The sequence below is a fragment of the Pyxicephalus adspersus genome, chromosome 6 (genome assembly GCF_032062135.1).
Source record: "Pyxicephalus adspersus chromosome 6, UCB_Pads_2.0, whole genome shotgun sequence".
NCBI lineage: Eukaryota > Metazoa > Chordata > Amphibia > Anura > Pyxicephalidae > Pyxicephalus > Pyxicephalus adspersus.
In genome coordinates this window covers 90,705,242-90,733,046 of record NC_092863.1, presented here as the reverse complement: position 1 = coordinate 90,733,046, position 27,805 = coordinate 90,705,242, and the positions used below count along the sequence as shown (strand labels likewise).

At 37.5% G+C, this 27,805-nt stretch overlaps 1 protein-coding gene across 1 annotated transcript in view; it reads left to right on the top strand.

The window, feature by feature from the left end:
* ADAMTS12 (ADAM metallopeptidase with thrombospondin type 1 motif 12) overlaps positions 1–27,805 on the top strand; it is a 232,515-nt gene that overhangs the window by 66,493 nt on the left and 138,217 nt on the right. The window contains exon 3 of the mRNA XM_072416569.1: positions 23,870–24,038. Coding sequence (XP_072272670.1) covers positions 23,870–24,038 — 169 coding nt within the window. The remainder of the gene's footprint in view (positions 1–23,869; positions 24,039–27,805) is intronic.

The following is a 27,805-nucleotide window of genomic DNA, read 5'->3' as shown; positions in this document are numbered from 1 at the left end:
ATACCTGTTTCAGAGACCACCATCTAAGAGAAAGCAAAAACTTGATTGCATTTTTAACTATTCTCTACTCTATCCAGAAATTAAAAAAAAAATGTGTCTATAGCTACATTTTAATGTCATATCACAATATTTTATTTGTGAATAGCCGCTCTGAATTGTTTTGATTACAGCATATCATTGCCATTTAGATCAAAGCAAAACACTTTATTTAATTTTGAGAAGTAATAACATGGATATTATGTTGCTCATCTGAGAAACCAAACACTTTTTATGTTGTAGAATGTGATAGTGGAATATTCTTAGAAAGAGTTACACAGAGACTTCATTTCCCAGAGTTTCAAAGAAATGCTATTGGCAAATTGTTTCCATGACAAGAGGAGACTGCACACTGTGACACTTATCCTGTCACTGGCACCACCAGCACCAATAATTCTTTCTCGCTGGGGATCAAACATTCTGACAAGCACCCAGGTCACTTGCTGGTACATCAAAAACTTTGTCTTGTGCATAAGCTTCAAAGCCTAACAACTGTATCACCGGAGCAATTGCTGCTTTTCATTTGCCTGTTAACTTTTTTAATCTGTAAAATATTTTTACAGTGACAAATTGGACTTTCTGTCACTAGTATTATTGCCAAAATATCAGTTTCATATCATAAGAATGACTGACTTTAGGCAGTCACTGCAGTCATGAGAGAATCTGTTTCCCTTTTCCTTCCATGATATACAAAGCAGCACAGGGAAGCATAGAGCAACAGCCATAGATAATTGTTACAGCTCCTGGCTTGCTAAATTATGAAGTTTGATCCTGGCACTTAAAATGTCACTTGTGGTGGTTGGATAGTTCTGATTGGACTAAAATTTGGACTGAAGTTTGAGCTATTCCAACCTCGGATCAAAACTCAGAATTTAAGCAACCCAAGCTCATTTCTGAATTGAATATCTCTGACAGGTATAACATAGGCTCAGCCAATACAGCTGGTCAAAATTGATAGGTGTTAACATCAGCCAGCTGGATTGGTTGCACACATGTAAAGAATGCATATTCTGGATCCTCACGAGATCTCATCTTTGGACAATATTGTAACCTTGCAAAGGTAAATAGATTATGTACCATTGTACTCATTCTCTAGGGTGAGGGGGTAGATACATGAAGCTCCCTTATTATGGGGCCTTCAGATTCCAATAAGCTCCCCACTCCCAGACCAGAACAACAGTGAGACAGTGGGGTCAAGGAGACCCTGTTACCAACCATTGGCCACCCTTTTAAATGCTTGTTTGAAAATATTTTACTGTTCTGGTATGTATGATTACTATCTTTGCTGGCTCAACTTCTCTGCCCCTTCACGCACATATGTTCTATATGTATGTGGTCTTGTAATATGTATCTGCTGTTAATAAAGTAAAAACTTCAAGTATAGTATAAACTTCCATAAACACCATAAATAATGACCAATGAACCCTTAGCTCCATTTATGCCATCTCTGTCCTCCATACAACATTTTTCATTCAAGTCATTCCTAAGTCCATATCACTCAATGTTCTGCGCCTAAAGGTAAATCACCTGCTAAAAATGACTTTCTCCCATGACATCATACCCTTGCTGTCTGAATCAATGAAGGTTTGCTCATTTGCTAATCCTTTTGCAGCATTTGACCAGCAAGAAAATTTTTTTTTTTAATTTAGAAAAGTTAGCAATTCAGTTTTATTGATTTGAATTAAACTGGTGACCAACTGGCCATTGAAAGCTACTACCAGTTTTACTGACAGTTTAGGAACACTGTTTTATCTATAAACTTGGACTTCTGGTCAAAGTTTTAAAACATTTTTCTGAATTTAGTTATTTACACAATTCCCCCAAGACACCAAATTACTAGGTTATTTTTACTTCCCATATATAATTTACTAAAATAAAGTTTATTGCCACCTACTGCTTTTTTCTATTTGAAAGTAGGAATAGATGAATTTCTTTATAATTTTTCCCTAACCTAATAGGGTTTCTAAAGAACAAAACATGATATATATATATATATATATATATATATATATATATATATATAAATCTTGGTCAAGTATCCGAGCTTCTATTTCTGGGTGATGGTTTTTCAGCTGATTTTACACAGAAAACCTTTGACAGATCATCCTTTACAGCTACAAGCAATCCCGGCACAGCTGAAAGGTCTACTGGTCTAACACTGATTTAGTGGCCTGCAGAAGATGGAGCTGAACGTCAATAGCTATCTGAATTCTCTGGTCTTTTGGCATCATAGAATGGATGGGATCATTTACAGAATTTGTCAGCCCCCCTATCTGCCCCCCTATCCCTACCAATATGCAAGTGACATGATTGAAGAAAAGTATGTGCAATTTCCATTCCGTTTTCTCTCCAGCTGGAGTAAAAATAATGAGTAATAATATAGCATAATATATATATATATATATTATAATATATACATTTAATGCATTTTTGGAAAAAAAGTTTTGCTTATGTTGACAAATTTACAAAACTATTATGTTAATAGCTAAATAAAAATCACACACATGTATACAACATTGTTTCAGGACACTAATGATGTGAATTATGGATTAAAGTTGTGTAAATCTTCTGGAAAACATATAATGAAGACCCCTTAACATTGGGATCTTGAAGTTTTACACAACTTTAATCCATAATTCACATTTTTATCTAATTATACTTAACCAGGGGTGTAGTCGTCAAAAAAAAAAAAGAGCGGGCACGGCAATAGTAAAGGCTATCAGTGGCGAGCATGCAGGGAGAGCCTTTACGGGGGTCCTGATAAAAGTGAGAGCACGGTGTGCCTGCCCCACTACACCCCAGTATTTAACTAGTGAAATATGTACATTTTAAATGAAAGAGTATAGCAAATCATATTTATAAAAACAAATATAAATAGATCCCAAATATGTGCTGCCAATATATGGTAACTCATGGTCTTCAGGGCGGCTGGGACTGTCCTACAGCCTATGTGGGGAAAAGGCTAAAGTTGCCATGGCACGAGTTAAATGGGAATCTTTAATTGGCTATTTCTGTGAAATCAAAGGATGGCCGTAGTAGTCAAACAAGGAAAAGAGAAAATGCTGGGGTCTTTTTTACGGCAAACTTGATTGTATTAAATCAAAATATAATGAGTAGTACACAATGTTTCAGCATACACCTGATTCATTTGAATTACATTCCTTTGAATGGCAGTGACCAAGCTACTAATGTGTGTACTGAAACATTGTGTACTACTCATTATATTTTATAACCTATGTATGTATTGGGGTCAGAACCTTTTTTAGCAGAGGCAGGATACTGTATATTTGATCCTAAATATTGCCCGTAGTAGTAAACCCATTTGGTCTTTTTGGTCCGCAAGGCCAGAAATGTATTTAAAAAGAACAGATACACTGATAAGAAGGAATACATACTACAGGAACATGGACACTTCTGGCATAATCAAAATGGATATTTAGATGTTCTTAGCCTGAAAAAATAAAAATATTTTCCCACAATAATAAAGCCCCACATCAAAGGACCAGCATTAGTAATATATTACATGTTTGCTCTTGGGTTTACTTATCCTTTAAGACAAAGTCAGATTTGGCTTCTGGGGCAGTCAGTGTTGATTTACCAAAATCTTGAAACGGTTTGATTGTCTGCTATGGTAAAGAAGTTCTAGATCATTTTTTAGTTAAAATCAATCGTCTCTAATAATTTTATGGAGAGTTGACAAGGCTTCTTCACAGTTTTTTTAAAATAGAGAAAGAGATTTAGGGGAAAGTAGGTTAAAGCTGAAGGGTTCTCTCCAGACTTGTAATTACCAGCTGAAACCTTTTGCAAAGCTGTAAAAGCAATGGCAGACAATTACAATGGTAGCACTAATTTTAATAATTTTAACTGAATGTATAGATATTCAAAATTACGATTTACATTTACTTGAGCGTGTATCTTGACGGGGAATGGGGAACCATGACTCCTACACAGAGCACTGGGACTGCAATCTATCCACTTTACTTTATTTGTTTTCTCGATTCATGACCTATGATTATGACACTTCGTTTGTATTGCTGTTTATCAGTAAGGAGCTGAATACACCCTCCGCAGCTGTAAATAAAATTAATGAATTCCCATGAAATGCCACTGGCAAAGAACACATTTAGAATGTGTTTGTTATTATATAATTAAAATCTTTTGCATTAGCATATTATTTCATGAATATGTTAAGATCTGCCCTTTGATAAATACTGTGTACAGAAATGCAGGTTTCTGCATTGATCAATAATTTTATTCATCTCATTTTTAGGTACATAGTAGGTCAGGTTGAAAAAAGTCTATCAAGTTCAACCACTAGGGAAATAAACATATCCCAGATATAAAACCCTTTGGCCTTGATATATTAAAGATCTCCAAGGCTGGATAGGATACACTTTTATCAGTGAAGCTGGGTGATCCAGCAAACCTGTAATGGATCTGGTCCAGGATTCAAAACATTTGCAAACAAATATCTAATTACTTTAAGGAAATCCATTCCAGGTTTGCTGGATCACCCAGCTTCACTGTTGAAAGTGTATTCTCTCCAGCCTTGGAGAGCTCGATTCAATCAGGCCCAATAGGACATAGTTGGTCCAGAGGAAGGCAAGAAACAGCTGTAGCCATATGACCCATAATTGGTCTATGTGTTTTTTGAATGGGGTTTTGGGGGAAGGTGGGTTCGGTGGTGTCAGCTGTTAAGATGGGGCAATCCTCTTAGATGCAACAGTCTTGGGTTGACACCTCAATATCCCTTTAGTGAAACCCTATCACAAAAATACAAAGATGGTGTAAGAAAAAAGACAAAGCTGGTGTTGAGCTTTAACCATAATCATGGCTTTTTTATTCTCCCTCTCACTTCAGTGTACATGGTGATACATACTGACAGGTTCTCCTTAAGGAGGCATCAAAAGTCTATTTGAACTCTAGTGTCACAAATGTACCTTGCTGAAGCTGACTATGCTCCAATACCTTCTTTCCTTGCCAGAGATATCTGGGTTTGACAGCTCTGAATCCAGAAATGCTCAGAGCTTAGAGTTCATACTACCCAAGGGATCCAGTCACTGATCCCCTAACATCCACCGTGGACATCCCAGGCACCCCAAAAAAACAGGTAAGGTATGGGACACATTGTAGGGGCATCATTGCTGTAAAGAATAGACATGATCAGGTAGTTAAACATAAACATACATTTCTATTTGAAAGTTCTCTTCTGATAAATACTTGATTGTATTAAATAATATTTCTTTTTACCTGCTTTTAGTACAGAATTAAATATTTTGTGATATTAATATTTTCAGTATACTTTTTATTGATGTTTATAGATTTTTAATTATCTGATTTTGCATTTATTAATTTTGTACAATCAGTATTGTTTCTTCTTCTGAATGTTTTCCTTTTCATTGGCTGAAAGTTTAGGTGCACTTAGAAGTTTCCTATTAACTCACTCTGAAGTGGCATTTTATTTAATGTTTAGATTTGTTCTTTATTTAGAAATACAGGTAGTCCCTGGGTTACATATAAGATAGGGTCTGTAGTTTTGTTCTTATGTTGAATTTGTATGTAAGTCAGAACAGGTACATTATTTTAATAAATGCAATTAGGACAGATGTTTGTCTCAACATATTATTAGGCAGCATGGTGTCAGTTGCTGTATAAAATACTCACTGTTAATCACAGGTAATCACAAACAAAACAAAAAAATATCATTGGATCCTAGACATTCATTACCTTCTGGAGCAAGCTGTGTTTGATGTGCAAAAAGAAACAACTGCAGAGTTTGTCTTGGTCAATAAAGAATTACAAGAAGGGGTTGCAAAAAGAGCCCAGTCCTTAAGATCCCCCACAACCTCAGCTGTGTTTAGCAAAAGGTTTCTTCTGCAAGTCATGAAAACCACCCCAACCCCCTCTAAACCTCCGTTTGGCACTCCTCTGTTTGTATCTAGGAGGCGTCCGTATGTCGGAGGTCCTTAAACCGGGGACTACTTGTATCAGGTTTTTACCCAGATAAAGTTCTCCGTCTTGTGTTACCAGATTACATAACAAAAGGTACAATTGGATGAGCTATTGTGTGTTCTTTGCCTTCTCTAAATAATCAAAAGCATATTCTGCCTCTAAGGGGTACAGTTTAGCTTATCAATTCATTAACTTGCTTAATGTCCCTTGAAATTGGATGTCATATGTATGATATTCAGTTATTATATTGCTACCATTACTTTAGGTGTCTTTCTTAATTGAATCAATTTATTAATTACAGACCTGCAGGCCATGTTTTGATGTATGGCCACAAACATAACAACTGATCTGATTATTCCATTTTAGAATTATTCAAAATGATAAAGCAAGCCTCTACGCCAATGTTTCTCAACCTTTTTAACATGGGGGAACCCTATGAAATAAACTTTCAGGTCTTCAGGGAACCCCCTGCCTATAACTACTGTATAGACAACTCACAGTACATTAGTGTGGTGCTCAGTGCCAAGAATGCCTTTTGCATTGATTGGTAGGGAAACACTGCTGGCACACTGGATCTCATCCTGCTCTGTAGATTTGTTGTGAATGCAATGACACCTGTTTGAATCAATGTCCTAGATACAGCTGGTACAGGGAGGATTACAATATACATTATTGGGTTTCTTCATCTGCAGTTCCTAGACTTGAAACTAGAGTTTGTCATGCCTTCCTATCTAATATATATATATATATATATATATATATATATATGTATATATTTACCTATATAGAGTTTGATTGATTTATATGATATGTTTTAGCTTTTGAATGTAAGGAATACGTAAGAGGTAGATGTGGGTAGAAATAAGTGAGCATGCTCATTCATCAGTGCCATGCAGGACAGGCATCTGTCTTAGATCATCTAATCCAAAAAACAAATAAAAAATAAAAGAAGGAAGTAAAGAACTTCTAAACTTTTTTCCAGCCTTGGCAATGCATATTGGCTTTGAAAATGCCCTAAAAGCTGCAGTTGTTGCATGTCCAAGATACAGTTAACCAAGGTCTTATACATGTGCAGAAGTCACTGCTGACGTCTACAATATTGATTCACATTAGTTTGGCTTTGTCTCTGGCACGTTCTTATTTTAATCAGTTTTTTTTTATTAGAAGGTAAAGAATTCCTGCAGCAAGTCACAAATGTGATGATTTGTCAAGAGGAATGGCATATCGCTCTGCTCGGTGTGGGGATTGCGATAGCATGCCTGAGCAATATAAATGTCACATTAGATAAACCACAAGAGCAGCCAGATTAGATAACATGTGCAAAAGATTACATAGGACACTTGCTAACAGTATGTAGAAATAAATTGCTTATAAAAATTGTAACATATTTGAAAAACACAGTACACTTTGCAAAACATTTTTGCTGCAACAATTTAAAGCCCAGTTGTAATCACAGAAAAAATATGTTGTCCGGTAGACACCATGCTAATAACCTTCTCTTTTGCAGTCCTACCTCCTCCACTGTTACATGAGTTCTGCATGGTGATAATATATGACTGTGCAGTCCAATAGGTCTAACTGACACCAGATTTAATGCAAACAGTAATCAGTACTCAGACACATCTTCTTCTCTGCAATATAAGTCTGTGTTAGGACTCTTTTGATGGGAAGTGTGATTAATAATATTATTAACTTGTATTGATATAACAATGACACATTACGCAGCCCTCTAAAAAGTCATGTCACTAACTGTCCCTAAAAGGAGCTCACAATCTAATAGCCCTGCTATAGTTATATGCCAGTATTATAGTCTGAGGCCAATTTTAAGGGGAAGCCAATTAAGCCAACTGCATGTTTTTGTTATGTGGGAGAAAATCCAAGCAAACAGGAGAACATACAAACTTCTAGCAGATAGTGCCCTGGCTGAGATTAAAACCTGCGAACCAGTGCTGCAAAGCTAAGAATGCTAGCCATTAGGCTAACCATGCCCAGTTCAGCCAACACAAGACTGTTACAGTGCAATCAAAGCTTTTTAACTGTGAAAAAGAGAAAAGAGTCCTGGCAGCAGGTAAAGTAAGGTCAGCAATGAGTAAAGGTTTGCAAATTACACCTACAGCAAATAAGGTAACTTTGTGCTATCACAGGTGAGGTGGTCTAAAAGGATAGAACTTTATTTGCCATGTGGCTGGGTCAAGGGTCAGACGGCAGGTCCATAGCAAGTTATAGAGATGACTTATCGGCTACTTGGTCATAAAGGGGCAGATCTCCTGTCCTATTACTCACATCATGTCTAAAGGGTAGCATGGTGCAACAGGATATTATATGCGGCACTTACCCCTTTGTGGCTAGAGATTCTCAGCCCTGGACTTGATGGGTCCAAGAAAAACAGGGCGCAGGTAGGTAGATGCTTAGGAAAATGTAATATACATACATATATATATATATATATATATATATATATATATATATAATATAAATATATATATATATATATATATATATATAAAAATATATATCTAATATATATATAAATATAATAAATAAAATCTATACATATATAAAAATATATATGTTTGCAGTTTATGCACATTTATTGTATGAGGGTCAGGTTTACCTGGTATTGACAGTGGTAACAGCGGTAAAATACCCAAGAGTAACCCCCTCAATAGTACAAAACATTACAGTAAAGAGAAGGGTTTTTAAAAACCGAATTGGTAATGATTTGTTGCTAACTCTCATGATTGATTTTGTATCCTATCCATCTAGTTTTAACTTTGTTTGAATGAAACTTTGATTGCTTTTAAAATCATGCTTTTCTACTTTTTTTTCCCCAAGATAGAGCTTTCCTTTTGAAGTCCCTTCACTAGTACATCACATTATGCCTACACATTATATTAAAGCAAAGGAAAGGTGCTTGTTCTGGCTTCAGGGACATGTAATACACTAAAAACAAACAGGAGTTCCAAGTGAGAATTCATAATTACATGGCAAAAAGTTGGTTTTGTTTTTTTGTTACAGTATGTGGTTTCAGGGTCATTTTAGATACAATTAGTTCTGAATAATTTTTAAACCTATATAGATATGTGTGATCAGCTACATTTACATATTAGTTGCTACTTGCAAGCTTGATCATTTTTCTAAAATATGTGAAAATGTTCTCACAAATCCCATTCCAGCTGTCAGCACAAGTAATGAGGCCCTAAAGTGCCACTGGCTAACTGCTATTCTTTCAATTACTATTACACTTAATGAGTATGTAAATGACTACCTACTGAAAGCAGAGTGCTGGCTACATTAAGGCATTTGAATGATCAAAGCTTCAAACTTCCTAAGCCCCACTCCCCTGTGTCTAAAAGTTCCATCATTGCAAAGTCTAGGGTCTGGGCTAAACAGTTAGGAAAAGGGGTACACATGGATCCTGTCCCTCCACTTGCACTTGGCTCCTTTGCTGGCTACCTAGGTGCAATTGGAGGATCTGTCTAAACTAGCAAGGGAGCCAGGTGTGATTAAAGGCTTACCTGCCACTTGCCCCCACTTGCTCCTGACTAGTCAAAAAATGATCTAGGTACAGGTGGATTGTCAGGCTAGCCAGCAAGATTGGAGAAATATTGCCTGGTCTGATGAGTCTTCTTTTTTGCAGCAACATGTGGATGATAAGCTCAGAGATCAAAAACATAAAATCATGAATCCATCCTTCCTTGTGTTAACAGTGCAAGCTAGTTGTGTAATAGTTTGGAGGATATTTTCCAAACACATTTTGGCCCCTTAGTACCAACTGAACATTATTTTAATGCCACAGCATTCTTTAGTATTGTTGCTGACACATTCTTTTCCTTTATGACCACAGCATACCCATCGTTTGATGTCAGTAAAACACAACAGAGCTCAAATCATGAACTTGTTTAATAAACATGGCAATGGGTTCACTGTTCTCAAATACCCTCCACAGTCACCAAATGTCAATCTAGTAGAGCATGGATGTGGTGGAATGGGAGATTTATATCATGGATGTGAAGTCAACAAATCTACAACAACTGTGTGATGTTGACATGTCAATATGGACCCAAATCCCTAAAGCTTCCTGAGTTCTGAAGGCAAAAGTGGAATCTGGCATGTGTACAAAGCCCATTGTCCATCTTCCGAATGATTGTCCTGGTGGATCCACAGATGATGGACGATGAACAATCTTAATGGAAATGAAGAGCGTGCAGCAGGGTGCCGCTCCATCGTTCTCCCCCTCCGCTCTCCATAGAACAGAACGGTGCTGTACCGATATGGTGCTGTACCAATGCATCGTGCAGTAGTTTGTCATTGAAAAGGATCGTGAAAGATACTTTCCAACGGAAATGATTGCATGTGTGTATGCAGCCAAACAAGCCTATATGGGTCTTCCTAAAAAAGGCCTGCCTCCATCTAAAATGGATCTATTTTTCATCAAAGCCTCAGCACCTGGACACAACAAAATCTGTGAAATATATAATGTATGTTTTACCACTTACAATGAAAACAGCAATTCTTCTTACAAAGACAGTCATGTCAAGTTTATATTGTGCAGTTTTTAAACTGTATTAAACTTCAAAGCCCTGTTGTATAGATCACCTTATGAACCTTTTTCAAGAAATCCCCAGCTTTTTATTATGGGATGTAGTACAAAATAGAAGTCTTCAAAAAGAACAGCACACTGTGCCAGAGGTCGGTGGCTGCTATTTGTACTGCTGTAGTTTGAAGGAAATATAGGTTTCATCTTCTATTTTTTCTGAGTGATCGGTTCATCTGTTTGAGATGTGGTATGTAGCTGAAGAGACCCCCATTCACCCCAGTAGAAGAACTCACATTAAGGTACTGATGGCATCCCAGTGGTTACGGTGAAGTGATTAACCCCACCAGTTACTGGCTCATTGATGCTCTGAATTACAGTTTTTTAGAAATGTAACTTCTGTTTACAAACTTGTGAGTCCATTTATTTGAGCTTTTAAATAACAATTTAACACAAAATTGTTATCCTTCAAAATTGGTGGGTTGATCAGATTATAATCCCCTATTCTAGGACCCCAATACTCTTTGATATCCTAGGAAACAGCTTTAAATGGAACTAAACCCTGTTATTTTTATCCCCATTCCATTGCACTGCTGTATTCCCTCTTCTCTTCCTAGTTGCAGACTTCATCCACCTTGATGGGTCAAGCCAGAATGACAAAAATCCTGCACAGGCGTGCAGGGATTTATTCAGTCCCAACAACTGCTAGGCTTTTATGCTCTTCAGCACCTGCTAAAAACTGCTAGGTGTCCAGAAACGGTCACAAGCAGTAACCACTAGACTTTTTCAAGTGTTTGCATACACTTGTGCTAGAGTTTACTTGGATTTGCAAAGTTTACAAAAGCTGTGCAGTTTTTTTTCAATTCCAGTTTTCCAGTAAAAATTTTTTGCAAAATGTATTAACCACAATGGCTACCAATCAGCAAAGGCACTGAACTTGTGCAAAGATACTTTGTTCTGGTGACCATTGTCACAAAGACAAAATATGTAAAGAAAATGTATAAATGCCACGCAACACCAACAGATTCTAATAAAACCCTGAGATTATTCTGTTGTACTCACCTGTCCCTGATCCATAACAGGCCTTTCTTAAAACTGTTTTTTCTTTTAGTGAGAAGCTGTGATGGCAGAGGCACAAGCAAGTTTCACGTTGTTGGATTTACGGGCCGTCATGAAGTTTTTGTTTCTCCAGGGAAAGTCAGCAAAGGACTGAGATGTCACAAACACTGGGGGAGAAGTCTCCTTCCTACAGCACTTTCAAAACCTGGATATCTTGTTTCAAGACTGGGCATTTCATCGTTGAAGATGAGCCCCACAGTGGGCCACAACCCCAACTGACCCAGCAACCTGTGATGCTATCCATGAGCTGATTATTGAGGACTGGCGAATATCCACAAAAAAGATAGCCCAGATACTTGACATCTCACGGGAGCGTGTTGGGTTTATCACCACTATCCTAGACATGCGCAAGCTTTCAGCGAAGTGGGTGCCGAAACGTTTAAATAGTGATCAGAAGAAGGAACGAGTTAAAGCATCCAAAGCCAAAGCCGTTTTGGCCCATTTTGAAGCTGCGCAGGACTTTTCGGCTAGGTTAGTGACTGAGGATGAAACCTGGCTTCACATCTATGATCCTCAAACCAAGGAACAGTCAAAGGAATAGCGCCACAGTGGGTTCCTGCGGCCAAAGAAGTTCCAAACCCAGAAATCAGCCAAAAAAGTAATGGCCTCTGTTTTCTGGGACAAAGATGGTATTCTGTTGATGGACTATCTACCTCAGGGCTCTAGTATCACTGGACAGTATTATGCTAACCTCCTGGACCAGCTGAAGGAGGCAATTAAGACGTAATGCCGTGGAAAGTTTACCAAAAGGTTTCTTTTTTTGCAGGACAATGCACCTGCGCACATGTCAAACGCTGTGGCTGCCAAATTGAACACCTTGGGTTTCCAATTGGTCCACCATCCCCTCTACTCACCTTACCTGGCCCTTTTGGACTAATATCTATTCCCGAATTTGAAGAAACACCTGAAGGGGCAATGTTTTCTGACTTCATAAATGCTGCCCAACCAACTACACTGTACCAAGTGCATCAGTCTCAGGGGGGGGGATATGTTGAATAAATGTGTTATTTCATAACTCTGGCTCTCTTCTTTCTGGGCAAAGCCAGGAACTTCTCAGCACCCCCTCGTTTACATATTTTCAAATAAATACTTATGAGTCCTATGATCCTATCACTGTTGATGTGCAGTATAGACTGTTCTAAAGCTTTTTGGAGGCCATCCAAGGGCTACAAAATTCTCTCCTTGTCAAGGAGGTGAGGGGAGCCCCACTGAGGATATTTACTACATATTTAAAAATAATTATGCAACCCAGAGAGGGAGGATAAAGACTGGAGAAAATATTTTGGTTCTAGGTTTGCTTTAAAATATTACCCTCATCCCTTTGTTAACCTCTTACAGTGCCATGAAGTGCCTGGTAATACAGTGGCAATCTGCCACTGGGAAGTATAGGCAAATTATGGCGACGGCTATACAATCTGCAGTTGTTGGTTAGGGATAAGAAGAGAAATTCTTACAAAATAAATGTAACCTTTTTAGGGAAATTGGTCTCCCCTTGACTAAATTACATTTTGCTAAAATGAGCTAAAGTTCTTATTCCTAGAAGGATGAAAAAAATAGAATTTCCTCTATGGTAAACTTTTATAATCTGTTTGAATCTATTGAAGGCAAAATTTCCCAGCTATTTCTCAACATGTTGCTATTGCTGATATAAAGCTGTACTAAGCACTGGTTTACTTTAAATAATAGGTATGAGTAAAATACTTAACACTGTAATACCTGATGAAGAATATCTTATAAATGAATACTTCACATGCCCACAGTTTTCCTCCAGGATCTCCAAAGCTGTTCTTGTTAATGGTCTGTAATAGATCTACTCACCACCCTTTTTACAAATAGCATTACATACAATGTTGCAGCATAAGGTGCTTGTCCACTTTTTTATTATGTCATGATATGCAAAGCCTTAAAATTGAACAAGGGTGTCCTTTTCTCATGATTGTGTGGATATATATATCATACAAGGTAACACTGCAGGCATACCACGTTTTCAGTGGTACCAATATTTTTCAGTTGTGCACTTTTGTTTTTGTGCCCCTGTAGAATAGTGGCAATTTCTTGCACTGGCAATACACACAAAAATGCTTGTGAAACATGGCAGGTGACTCTTGACTGTAATGCAGAAATTGGTTTATTTGGTTGAATTTAGTCAAGTAAAAATCATATTGACACACTTTCCTACTTAGACTTTAAATTGATGGTGTTTAAAATTTTATATTTTTCGATTATCATATTATTAATCCATGCATTTCCCGGGATGATAAATGTATGTAAATCTTAGATATGAAGCTGGAGTCTATCAGTAACAAGCTGTGACAGGTCCTGTACAACACAAAGGATTAAAATGATGTGTATGTGAAAGTTGTCACATTCCATTGTAATTTCATTCAACGCATCAAGAAAAGGATAGCTGTAATTCAAGGTTAATGATCCATCCACTTTCAGTAATGTTAGGAAGCTTCTCTTTCATCTTGCTTTTCTTTGATTACTCTACCGATGTGCAGATGAAGGTTTATTCTAAATATAGGGTTATCAGGACTGTGCAATGTCTGCCATGTTAAAGACAAAGAGGTCATAATATAAAAGCGTATCACAAACAGTGTTATCATTACTGGAATTCATTCTTTACTTTTATATAATAATTTTAAAGAAGCAGAAGAAGGAAAAGAAAATATCTTCAAATGAAAACTTTAGAACATAATCCCTGCTAATGTCCAATGTGTATTCATAACAAAAATACATAAACTGAAATACAATGTGGCACAATAGACCTTGCTAAAGGAAGCATAGTAGGATCTAAAGTGAAAGAATCAAGAATTTTCACAAAATTCTGGACAAGTAAACGGGATAACAAAGGAATTCATGTTTAATTCTTTACTTGTTATTGTAAAGGTTTATGTTACTAAAAATTGTATGGTATTTAATTTAAAAGACAGCTTTAACATTGGCATGGTTACCATTTATTAATCACCCCCATACCCCCTTTAGTGTAGCCCACCTAGTCAAATTCCTATCTTCCTCCCTGATCTAGCTATTTATCCTATGGGGCACTGCCTGGTTTTGCACAGCATTTCCAGAGAAAATGTTATTACTGAACGTCTGTACTGAATCCACATTGATTCCTGTGGGTTTGCTGTGCTCACTGTGGTCATAGGAATGAAGCAGCATCCATGCACAGTAAAAAAATGTGTGTAACACATTTGTGTATTTTGTGCTGCATATAGCATTGCATTTAGTAAAATAAGAACAACTACAAAAGTTATGGGTATTTTTTTCAGTACATTCATTAACATAGTGAAAATTTATAGTAACCTATAGTATATATTATATAATACAGTATATATATATATATATATTAATATAATATTATATAATAATATACCCTATAGTATAAACATATAGTAAACAAACATTGTGCATACACTTTTGTGATTTACCTGCATATCACATTTAAAATTTTCTATAAATCAAAATTCCTATCTATTTCCAATAAATGGACAATAAATGACTATTTCCAATAAATGGACAATAAATGACTATTTCCAATAAATAGACAATAAATGACTATTTCCACAAAATGGACAATAAAGATAACACAATTGGTGTGCTTAGCTTAGCATACTTTTTTTTCAGAGATGAGTTCTGCTTAGAAAGACCTTTTCATCTTTCATGGTAATAAAGAGAAACCCATAAATACATAGTAACTCAGCACAGGACAAACCTTAATTACTCAGATCAAGAACAATAAATTTTCAAAAAATAATTTACTAAACCAGCAAGTGTTTTTTTGTCTTTGCTCTTCTCCACTTCTTCCTCCCCTTTTTCTTTCCTTCCATTTGTTTGGATAACATTTTTATTTATGTGAGTTAGGTGGGGGTTTGCAAAGCAGATCTGTTATTCCTATCTTTCTCACGTCAGAGCCCTTTGCTCCTTAATTGAGTGGAAAAATACTATATGTCTATGGTAAAGGCACTATTATACAAAGCGATCTGCTCATTGTCAGCATGCTGCTGTGACACATGGCCTCAGGGCAGATAAGGAGTGTTTAACTTTAATTATCTAAGATGTTGAGTCACTAAGAAACCCCTGAAGGCCTTTACAGTATCCTTCTCATGTCAATACCGCTCAGCGCTCTCATCAGTGCCGCTGAGGGCTTTGTATTTTATCAAGTTAACATTCATTCTGCCAGACACATTAAAACCCCCGAGAAACATCTACCTGAGCCAGAAAATTATCTGGACGTGATATCTCCTTTGTATTGGTATCAAGTTGTTTATAAAAGTGGATTTGTGTCATGGATACCCCTCTAGCTGTCTAGCCAATGCATATTTCACAATATTTCATTTTTTTATTATATAATTAACCTTTAAAATGCAAACATATTACGCAGTGTTTTACAATAAATAGAGGTTGCAGATGACAAACTTACATAATAGAGAATTACAATCCATGACACAGGAAGAGAGTGCCCTGCCGAATAGAGCTTACAATCCAAGGCATTTCAGTATCCTAACATCTGCTACCATTACATGTATCCTGGAACTGACGTTGTATGGCTTTCAGGGATTCTGCAAGGGGGGTCTGCGTTCTCTGCACTGCTGGGTCAACCTCCTTTAAAGCCAGAATTCTAAACGTACCTTACAGGGCTATGTAGCCCAGGTTCTATTATGACTTTGGTATGTCCTTGTGTCTTGTATCACCTTTTACGTCATAATGTTAGCAGTCTGAGAAATACTGTACCTTAGTATTATTTTGTGTGTAATCTGCAGTAGATGTGCATTGCAACAAGCAAGGGTTCTCAGATCACAAAATTACTGGTATAGACTGGTACATTGCAGCACAACCAAAAATTAGGTAAGTAGGCTGTGCCCCTTGTAGCCATTACAAGGTTTTAATTTTAAGAGTGTACATTAAAATTACCCTATGACTATGGGCAGCATACTAAAAAGAATTGACTTGTATAGGCAGATGCTGTTTATTTTCCGTTGGCCAAATGTAATCTCAAATGCATCTATTGCTGCTACTTGTATCCAACATTCTAATTGTGTTCCTGCTACTGAATAGCATGCTGGGGTTTCTTCCGCAGACTTGTGTGTCCTGTAATGCTTCTTACAGATTATTTGGAATTGTTACATTACACTTTAGGATAGTGGTCGCGAAGGTCCGCAGCTCTGGCTGGTGCACCCCCCCAGCGGGGCTAGGAGAAAGACCCACCTGGAAAGGGGTGCAGCAGCCAGACCTGTTGACCATGTACCCTGTATGGTTCGCAGGCTTAGGGCGGTGGGTGAATTGTGTCTCTGGCCACAACCCGCCCACTTGAGACTTGGGCAGCAGTGGCTAAGAGGTTAGCACTCCGGCCTTTGCAGCACTAGGTCCCAGGTTCGATCCCCAGCCAGGACATTATCTGCATGGAGTTTGCAGGCTCTCCCTGTGTCTCGTGGGTTTCCTCCGGGTACTCTGGTTTCCTCCCACATCGCAAAAACATGCAGTGAGGTTAATTGGCTTCTCCCTAACAATTGACCTTAGATGACGTATGACTATAGTAGGGACATTAGATTGTGAGCTCCTTTGAGGGACAGTTAGTGACACAACTATGGACTTTGTACAGCGCTGCATAATATGATGGTGCTATATTAATACTGTATAATAATAATAATAGACCTGGGATGGGACAATGAGCAAGTTCTGGCATCATGACATCACTCTGGAGGAAGTTTCTTCCCCTTTGAGTGACACATGGATCCCGATGCATGTGCATTCCGGAATCCGTAAATATAATGGTCAGTGAGGTCCAAAAGACTGGCGACCACTAAGAAACAATAATGAACTCCATGCACAACAGCTATATAGAGTTTGTATACAGACACAATCAGAAATCAAAATCAGCAGAGAGAGTTTTGTGATTGGAGAATAGTCATTTACCTATATTTTATTGTGACACTATAGTCTATATGTGGAAAAGTGAGTAAATCATTTTTCAACTTTGGTTGTACAATTAGATATATTTTGTCTTCATGCCGCATAATAGCTAAAGGTCAATATAAGTGTATATTGTAATCTATTAGGCATTAAGGACTTAGATGAGGATGAGAACATTTTCAATAGATGTAGCCAGCTGTAACATTCACTAACAGACTAATAGGAAGACATGTAGGGCTGACTGCAGCAATCAACCATTCAATCATGTACAAGCAAAAATCTAAATCTAAATTTGCAAAGTGAATTTTCACCAGGTTTACCAAGCCAGGGGAATTTTTCTTTGCAAGGTCACAGCCTATATTCCTTATGTCAAATCAAATCCATTCCATTGTCACATTTTGTTACACTATTATATACAACATTATGATTAGGTATGTATATCACTTTACATATATTCTGTAAAGCAATTCCTATAGGTGTGTTCTATTAGAGCGTGAAGCTCCTAATTATCCTTTATTTTCGTAATTACCTCCATATTAGTTGGCACATATTTATGCTGGTTGTAGTGACTTGACTCACATCAGCGGCATTCGTAAGAAAAAAGTTGAAGATTCTGAATAAGTAGATGCAAAGGAATACAGAGGCTTCCAATTACTCCTACAGATAATGAAATGAATTCTGGTATCATAATAACCATTTCAAATGACTGAATAAAAGACTACAATCAAATCCTTATGAATAATTAAACAGCTAATCTGTTTTTATGGATGTTAGATAATGAAGCTCCTTGAAAAGATTAAACAACAGTATAAAGGACAATCCTAGTTTTATAAAGGGGACCTGTAATCCACAATTCAATAATTAGTGAGTGTGGGTTAGTTCAAACTAATTTTTTTGCAAGCAGTACTTCTGTGATTCACCGCTGTCAACCAGTCCTCAACTACTCCAAAGCACTGGTTATCTTTACAATGAACACAATAAAATACCTTTTTTTAAAGAAGATTTTTTTATATATTTATAAGGCATCTCAGGACAGGCTGCCATTCCAACTGCTTCCTTTTAACCCCTTTACAATGTGCCAGAAAGCTGCACAGCTCCACAACAGCACCAGAACGCCTGCAAAAAATCCTGAGACCACTCGATGTGCCGGGCAATTGAAAATAGGCACCAGGGAGTAGGAAACCATAAGGCTTTTCAATGCCAATCTGAACAAACTGTAAGTGGTCCAGGATTAGCAAATAGTGAGGCATCTTGATGCGTGATGTAAAGGTTCTGGCCTTAGCAAGTTGTGAGGTAAGGATAGAGAGAACAGCAAGTCAGCGGGGGCAAATTCAAGATTCATACCCCTAATATTTGTTTTTTCATGTTCTATTTTTCTTATAGGTATATAAAAAAAAAACATGACAAATATATCTTAGGAAGCGCTCTTTGGGCCAATGATCCCACAAACGGCAGGAGAGCGCTTGGCTAATTCCCTCCGGCGGCTGCAGAGGAGTTTTAGGATTCGTGCTCTGCGGGTTGCAGCATCCTTGTCTCTCTATAGATGTGTTTTTCCTCTTGGCATTCCCTGCTCTGAGATTGCACAGCTGAGGGGAATTTGGAGCTTTGCTGCAGCTGATTATTGGTTCCTGTGTAATCCCTTGCTGTCATTGGCTGCTGAGACTTTATAGCCACTCCGCTTCCAGTCCTCTGTGCATGTTGTATCATTAGCTGTAATCTGTGCTGGAGAGATTTGTGTGTTTCCTATTGCTGACTTTTGGTCCCTGACATTTTATCGATCTCAGCCTGGATGGACTGATAACACGGTTTGACCCCGGTTTGTATTTTGTATCACCTGATATTCTTGTACTGTCATCTGTGGGCTCCTCATCGGCTGCCAGCCCATCCCCAGACACCATCTTTTGTGTAGTAAGTCCTGGGGGTAACCGAGTCCTGGGAGACGCAACCTATTTCCTGAGGCTGAGCAGGGCTTACTAAAGGTGAAGACTGCGGTGTTAGATTGGGGGACTGGTGTCTGGTGAGGACTGGTGCTGACCAGGGCCTTACATTACAACAGACCAAAAACATGAAATACCGTCCAATAGCATGGAGGATTTACAAGAACAAATCAGGCTCCGAACAGGTGAACCAACTGGCACAGCGAGTAACCATGCAAGAGATTCAAAAACAAGACTCCTCCCATGCTGTGGCAGCTACCACTCCTGTTGAACCCAAAGTTCCATTGATTGAGAAAAATTCTGTTAAGTGCCACAAGTTTGACAACTTCATGCATTCTTGTAGATTATATTTATGGGTGCGACCACCCTCATCGGACACAGATACTCAGAAAGTAGGCCTAGTCATATCTCTTCTCTATGGAGACTCTCAGACATAAGCTTTTAACATGCCACAAGGGACCCAGCCCTCTCCTCTGTGAACAACTTTTTTATGGGAATCCTGTATAAGGAGTTACGCCGCTGAGCTGTCAGTTCCCAATAGAATGATTCCGCACTTAGGAGTCAGTTTTGTTGGGGTTTATCTGATGCCATCAAGGACGTCCTGATTAACTATCCCATGCCAAAGACTCTGGATGAAATGATTCTGTTGGCTATTAGAAATGATCACACACTTCACAAGCATGGTTTGGAGAGACCTCACTGCTATATTGGCACCATCTCCAGTTCTTCCCTTCATTAGGAAGAAGTCCCAGATATCCAGCACAACCCCCAATCAAACTTTTCTATTCTTCTTTTAGTCCTTATTAGGTTTGTAAGGTGAAGGCAGACATCATGCAAGCTGGGGTCTTTGACCTCACAACTTTTTACACTATTGTAGAAGTGAATTCCTTTTCTTAACTAAATTTTTATGCAGCTGCTTTATTATTTAGGTAAATGATCTGCACAAAATTTTTAAAGCTATTTTTTTACCCCAGAGAGGTTGCGTGTACAATGTTGTGTCTAATCCATGAAGGAGAGGAAATTTAAAAGCTTTCCTCTGCCTGCAGATGACTGATGACTCTCAGCCCAAGGTAATACCACCTCCGTCAAGCTGAGGGAAAGCTTTTAAGGTATTAAAAAATATGCTGTTTTGAAAAGATTTGCCATTCATGCATATGCTAACAGCAGGAATTTGTTCATAAGATTAAATACCACCCATTTAGCATCAACAATTGTAAACCCTGGGGTTTAAGTATATAATAAATGAATATATAGTAATAATAAATAAATAATATAAAAAATTATACATATATGTGTGCGTGTGTGTGTGTGTATATATTAAAAACATTAACATAAAAATTAGCTAGAAAAAAATGTGAGAGAGAAATCTGCAATACAGGTAGTGAGAGGATCCAGTTAATGGATGTCAGAACAGGCAGCACGCGGAAATATGTTCTATTAGACACAGACAGCATTTGACAGAACTTTCTTTTTTTTTTTTTAATGGATTTATGGCCTAAATTATTCTATTTATCAAGTAATTCAGCAAGCAATACTGAAACTATATAAATGTTTTAATAAAATTTAAGACTTCCCCAAATAGCCATTCGATTTTTAAAGGTCAAACTTATTAAGTAGAATTATAGAGGTAGGAAATGGGAACACACTGTGAGCCAAAAAAAGGAATATGATTTAAAAGAAAAGGGAATCAACAGCACTTGGCAAGATTAATAGTACTGAATGTGTGAGATCCTAAGGTGTCCCGCTTCTTATTATTTGTGTGCTTTCTACAGTGACACACTTATTTTACACAAAGGGTACCTCTATTTTTAGTTCTTATTTCTCTGTATCACAATTATTGGCAATTGGCACATAAGTTCTATTAATACCTATTATTACCAGCTAAAAAGTTGGCTGCAAGTGAAAACTCAAAATCCTTTTTTGTTTTTTTGTGTATTTAGGTTAGTTTATTTTGGTGTTCTTTGTATTTCTTTTTCCCTTTCTTTTTTGTATACTTAATGCTTAGTACCTAATAATTTGTGCTTACTTTTCACTGGGAAGATTTTACCTTATTTCATGTCCTGGAGAAAAAGCAGTATGTAAAAGAAAATCACTCCAAAGCAAAGGAAATTTCATCTTGGATAGTTGTTACTTGTAAAAAGGTAAAGGTATTAAAACATTTGTTTGTAAATGTAAGACCTCGGTCAGCACCAGTACTCCCCAGATGCCAGTCCCCCAATCTAACCCCGCAGTCTTCACCTTCAGCAAGCCCCTGCTCAATAATGGGAGACAGGTTGCGTCCTCCATGGCACTATTGCCCCCAGGACATCATGCCCTCTGGGCATGTGCTGGCAGAGGACCACGAGCCCACAGATAAAGCAGTACCAAGATTCCTACAGAGACAAGTCCAAAATATAGAGCCAGGTCATTCACAGGTAATCCGTCCACCAGACAAGGTACACAAGTGCAAAACACAAGTTAAGTCGGAGTCACGCGCAAAAGGTCGGTCCGGGCAGAATAAACTCATAGGGGCAGAAACAGGCAGAAACAGTAAATTGGCCAAATACACACCAGCAACAAGTCAGCCTAGCTTAACACTACAACAAGCATTGGTGACTGGGAGCAGACAGACTATAAAATCTCTTTCAGCTGTGCAGAGCCTTAAAGAGCGGTGCTGGGGATGCCGATAAAATACATGAGGCTGCACGGTTAAAGGGATGCAGGGGCTGCAGCTATCTCTTAGTTCTCCTTGCTAGTGCAAATGACATCTCTGAACAGAATAAACAGTGTTTGATACTGTGATGGTGTAGAAGTAACAAGACATACAAAAACATTTTAGAGCTTACATCTTGGTACCCAACTGATGGCATGCAAGCTCTCAGTCCTTCCTCCATGTCCTCAGTTATTTCTGCCACCCGATGGCCACCAGCTGGGACACTTCAGAGCAGCCGTGGGGGTACCACGGTTGAAAAACTTACTGTGTTCCAGCATCTGACACTGAGAAAAAAAAAGAAACCTAAGGTAGAGTTCATTTCACCTGAATATAGTCCTAGTCTCAAATGAGAAAGTTAATATTGCTATGCTGACCACAATGAGCAGGTGATCATTAATAAATTGACCCAAGATGGGGGCAATTATTGTGATAACTGACATCAATGTGGGGTAAATTTCACTGACACTAACGCAATTGAACCCTTCATTGCTGCAAGTGAAATACATGTGGAATTATTATTGCACCACCACTAACCTATTAAGTTCACTTAAATTCACTTTAAATAAGTGGCATAACATTAAAAGCATCCAAGTATTCTAGCCCTTATTCAGTTTATTTACTGAATGCACACATTATACAGTATGTTTAATTCATGAATAATGTAGGAAATGCAGGGAATTAGCCTTAAAATGATAATCACCCATTCTAGTCATTGCAAGACAAACAATATTTATTGAAATGGGAAATTCTCAAGATTATAAAAAGAAACTCAAGGTTTAAAACATGCACAAAATATACTAACCGCTTTTTAATGATAGCACCATAAAGCAACAAAAATAATTTGTGAAAAATTCACGAAGACAAAACCGGGGCAATTTTTGTTGTTAAAATTCATTACAACTATCGCCAAGCCTTCCCATTTGATGTAAAGCTAAATCCAAGGCTCATTCTTCTTGCCTTTTTTACAGATCATGCACTTACTTTTTATTTATTCAACTCAATATCAACAACTTTGTGTCCCTACATTTATCATACGTCACTAACATAGCATAAGGCCAATTTGGGCAAAAGCCAATCAACCCAACATTTTGTTTTTGAGATGCACAAGGAAACTGACATAAACCTGGAGGGAATTACACAAAAATCCTTTCACATAAAGTCCTGTATTAGGACTTTATGCTTATCCTGTTTTAGGACCCTATTATTGGAAGACAATAGTGCTTGCCACTAAGCCATGAATTATGATGTAATAGATTTTTGGCTTGTCTATCCCTCAAGATTATGGACTGTTTGGAATTCTTCTGACTGGCATAAAGGCTATGTAATGATTTTCATTACATTTTTTTATGAGGAATTTTGAACCATTAAACTGGGACATTATTCTGTAGCCCAAGGTATCTCCTAATCTTTTTCTATTGGGGAGATTTCACCTACCTATTGCCCTTGTAATGTTGATTACAAAGACAGAAAAAACTATTTCCAGGTAAAATTAGTAATACGCTAACCACAAACTATCACAATACAACAACTAATCAAATATGATATGTCATAAATAAAATATGTAAGATAAATACCTAGGTGTACATTGTGTTTTTTACTGTCTGACGTTATTCTGAATCAGTTTCTTTTTTCCCATGCTCTGTGAGTAATTTACATTTCTCATATAAATGTCTTTTCCAGGCTGGCTTTTTCCGTCTTCCCCATGGAGATTATTTTATTGAACCTTTGTATAATACCAGCGCAGCAGGAAGGCAGCATAAGCACATAATCTACAAGAGAGAAACGCGGGAGCCTCAACGGTATCGCCGAGACCTAGCAGATACTGCAAACAAGCCATGTGGATTAAATGGTAATATTTTAGGGTATTTATTGTTAACATTTGCATATGAGTAGTATTTGCACTGTGTGATGCAACTTTGTTGATGATTGTAAAAGAAAAGGTATGTTATCAAAATTGTGTATTTTGTATAAAGTGGAATATGAATGGTATTACTTATCATTTTGCTGTAATATTTTACTTGTCATTGGTTATGTAAGCCAGTTCTGATACTGGAAGGAAGATGAAGAACAATGAGGATACCTCAGACCTAAGCAGTTTCGAAACTCAAGCTAATTTCTAATCCCCTTTAAAGGCATATTACATTTTCAGAGACTGTGAACCTAATTTAGTAAAGCGCTCCAAAACCGCAGAACAATGATTATCATGTAAGAAGCTAGTTGATCCAGCAATCTTGGAATAGAATTCTTTAAAATATTTGCCAATTTTTGGCAGGATGTTTTCAATCCTGGACTGGATCCTTTCTAGGTTTGCTGGGTCACTCAGGTTCACCCTTGATAGTCTATCTTCTCCAGTCCTGCTGAGCTTTGATAAATCGGGTCCTTTGTTGGCCTAAAGCAACTCACAGCTCTTTGACTATGCACACGCATTCAGTTACGAACTGAACTGTTATTCATGATCGTTTCCATTGGCAAAAGAGTGACAGATGAACAAACAAGTGCACTTCACACAATTTTATGGCAAGGGAAGGGGGGTAATGAGCAAGTAACACCCTGCTGTGTTCTCCACCCTTCACTTGTATCATGGTCATTCACAGATCTCTCTGATGACACATGTCAGGATCGTCTCGAGCCCCAAGCCTCTTGTGGTACCAAATTCAGAGCTTAGAGGGTTCCTGTCAACTTCTCCTTCAGGCAATTCATCACTAGCTGTTTCTCTAAATGAAAAGCAAGTACAGGTGTTTAGGGTCAAAAATATTACTCTCCTTGTATTATATGCCAGGATCTTCCCTAAGGGAATATTCTTTCAGCTCAAAGCCTATGCCCCAAAACCTTTACAAAACTCAGCCCTTTATCTCGATGGCCAGTACTACAGAGACCTGCAAAGATTGTAAAAGTTGTTATATATTGTAATATATTTATCATCCTTTCCGATCACCCCACTAGGACAAGCTCCTGGTTAGATTGGCTAGGCTTATTAAAAAAAACAAAACATAATTTAGACCTCAGTTCATCTGATTCTGACTGTAAAGTACACTCTAACATAGCTGGCATAAGCAGTAAAAAACCTGAGCTTAGGTATGCCGGGCAATAAAAAGGTCCTCATAATGTCTGCATATCCTTGGTTCCATTGTAGTGGGTTGCTAAATAAATTTAGCTTTACAGAACCAAAACCAATACCAATACCAATAATGGTGCGTGTTAGCTTTATTCATTGCAATGAACAATTAAACGTTGTAACCTATGGAGAATGAAGAAACAAAGAAAAAAAGAAAAGTGGAAGGACATGAGATCCGAAATACAACATTCATTACAGAGTCAAACCCACTGAGAAGAAGTAAAAAAGCCTCAGACTGCAAAACTTCCTATAATTACTAAAGGATTTTCCTCATTAATATCACTAAATTAACTATATGTATTAATCACTCACTCATTCATACCCAAGAGATGCAGCTCAGCTGGAGATATCAAATATTTTCGAAAAGAAGATTTAAAAAACAATTTCAAAACATAATTAGCCTAATTGTATGCATTTTCCTCAATTACCCTGGTTACCCTACCAAAATGACTTCCAAGTATGTTTTAATCCATTCATTTTCAATTGCTGTAATACCAGTGCTGAAAAATATGGAGGATTATAAGAATGTTCTAAAACATAATAAATGTTGCATGTGTGCAATATGAAGGATGTAAAGGGGTTGAATGTATTTACTGCATTCTCATTAACTGGCCCACTCTTGCTTAATGAATTTTTAATTGGGTTTTTTTGATCAAATTTAATGATTGTGGGGCATGTTTGACAAGTAACCTTCAGCATTTTAAAATCTTTAGAATTTAAAGATTTGATTTAAATAATACCTAGTAATTTGTGATGATTTGTCCTTATTCCTATTATGGAGTGACAGCGCAATCATTGGGCCTGATTAACTAAAGATAACCTAGACTGGAGAAAGTAGACTATCATGGGTAAACTTGTAATGCATTTCTTAAAAATCATTTGTGATTAGCAGGCAAATGTTTTCAGCCATAGATCAGATCTATTCCAGGTTTGCTGGATCACCTAAGTTCATCTATATTTGTCTATCTTCTCCATGCTTTGAGAGCTTTAATAAAACAGGTCCATTGTCTCCCAATCGGTCTCATGTCTTGTCCCGTCATGTGTGCTTCTGAAGACTGTAAGCATCCACATCAAAACTCATTGCATAGAACAGGCCCACAACCCATCCAAGGAAATATACAGGTCATTGGTGCTCATACATCAAGACAAGAGGTTTCAAAGGCACTGCAGGAGAACCACAGTATCGAGATACAATAAAACAAATAAGCATAAAAATCACATTTGAAAGTGTTAAAATACTCAGAACAATATTAAGTTAAAGACCTTAATGGCCTCAAGAAATTATTAAAACCCCCTGTAGACCAACATCATTTTTTTCCTCCCCATTTCCTTATGAGCAAATTTTATTGAAAAATCATCAAATTTTGCTAGGAGTTTATTGTAGGGAATTCATCCAGTCTTGCTCATGCCAGATGGTCAGGAATGGGTTTTATAAATGCTTCATTGACCGTTCTCTGTTATGCTCGTTTTATGGATTTTTTTTATTTATTTCATCAACTGCACTTTTTATGGACATCATTTTTTTTGTGCGGAATATTTTATATTACCGCTGACATTTCCATAAAATTATCATGCATTATTACTACCTGAAAATTCAACTGAGCTGACACGGAGCATAAACATCATCCATATTTTATAACCTTTTATTGCCCGTGTAACCTCTTTCTTCGTAATTTGTGCTGTATGTAGCTGTTTCACAGCTGTCTGGTCTCTGCTTACATCTCTGTGCGTCTACAGCTTTCCTTCTCATGACATAATTAAATTGAAAATCAAGATCTATATAGAGACAGAAATTTGTGTTCTGTCACAATCAATAACTCCATCTTGACTCGTGTTGAGGTTTGCAGATTTCTTACAAGTGTTAATGTCATTGGTCTAAAGGTTGCAGTTGAGATGGTTTTGTTAGACGATTTGTATTAAATCAGAAAAACAGTGACTTAATAAATAACGGGAGATGTTCTCTGTTATGAAAGGTTAAAAAAATGCATTGATACCAATGTTCTTTTATAAAGCTGAGGTTCACTCTGTTCTTCCTGGTTCCTCCTTTTTCTATCTCATTTCTCAGATCCATCACAGGATGCTGCCATGTTCTTCCTTCTTCCCTTCTTTGACATTTCCTTCAGCCATCCTGATTGGCCGGGCCAGGATGACATAATTCTATTCTAAGGTGTGCAGGAGTTCATTCAGTCCAAGGAAGCACAGGGGAAGATGAGATTGTTGGGTATTGTTCCCAAGAGTGATCAAGCAGGAAGACAAGTTATTGCAGAAAGGACACCTCCTGTCCCTTTCTTCAATAACGCCCTGTCGGATCAAAAATTTGGACCTTTAGTTCGGTTTCAAAAAAAACTTTTCCTATTTCACCTACATACTTGATTTTAGATCCAGTGATGCCATCCGCTCTCTGTGATGCAATCAGCTCATGACTGGTGAGAGCAAGGAGCTGTACACTTGATACTCAGTCTCCATGATTGAAAGAACAGAATCCAATAAATGAAAAATAA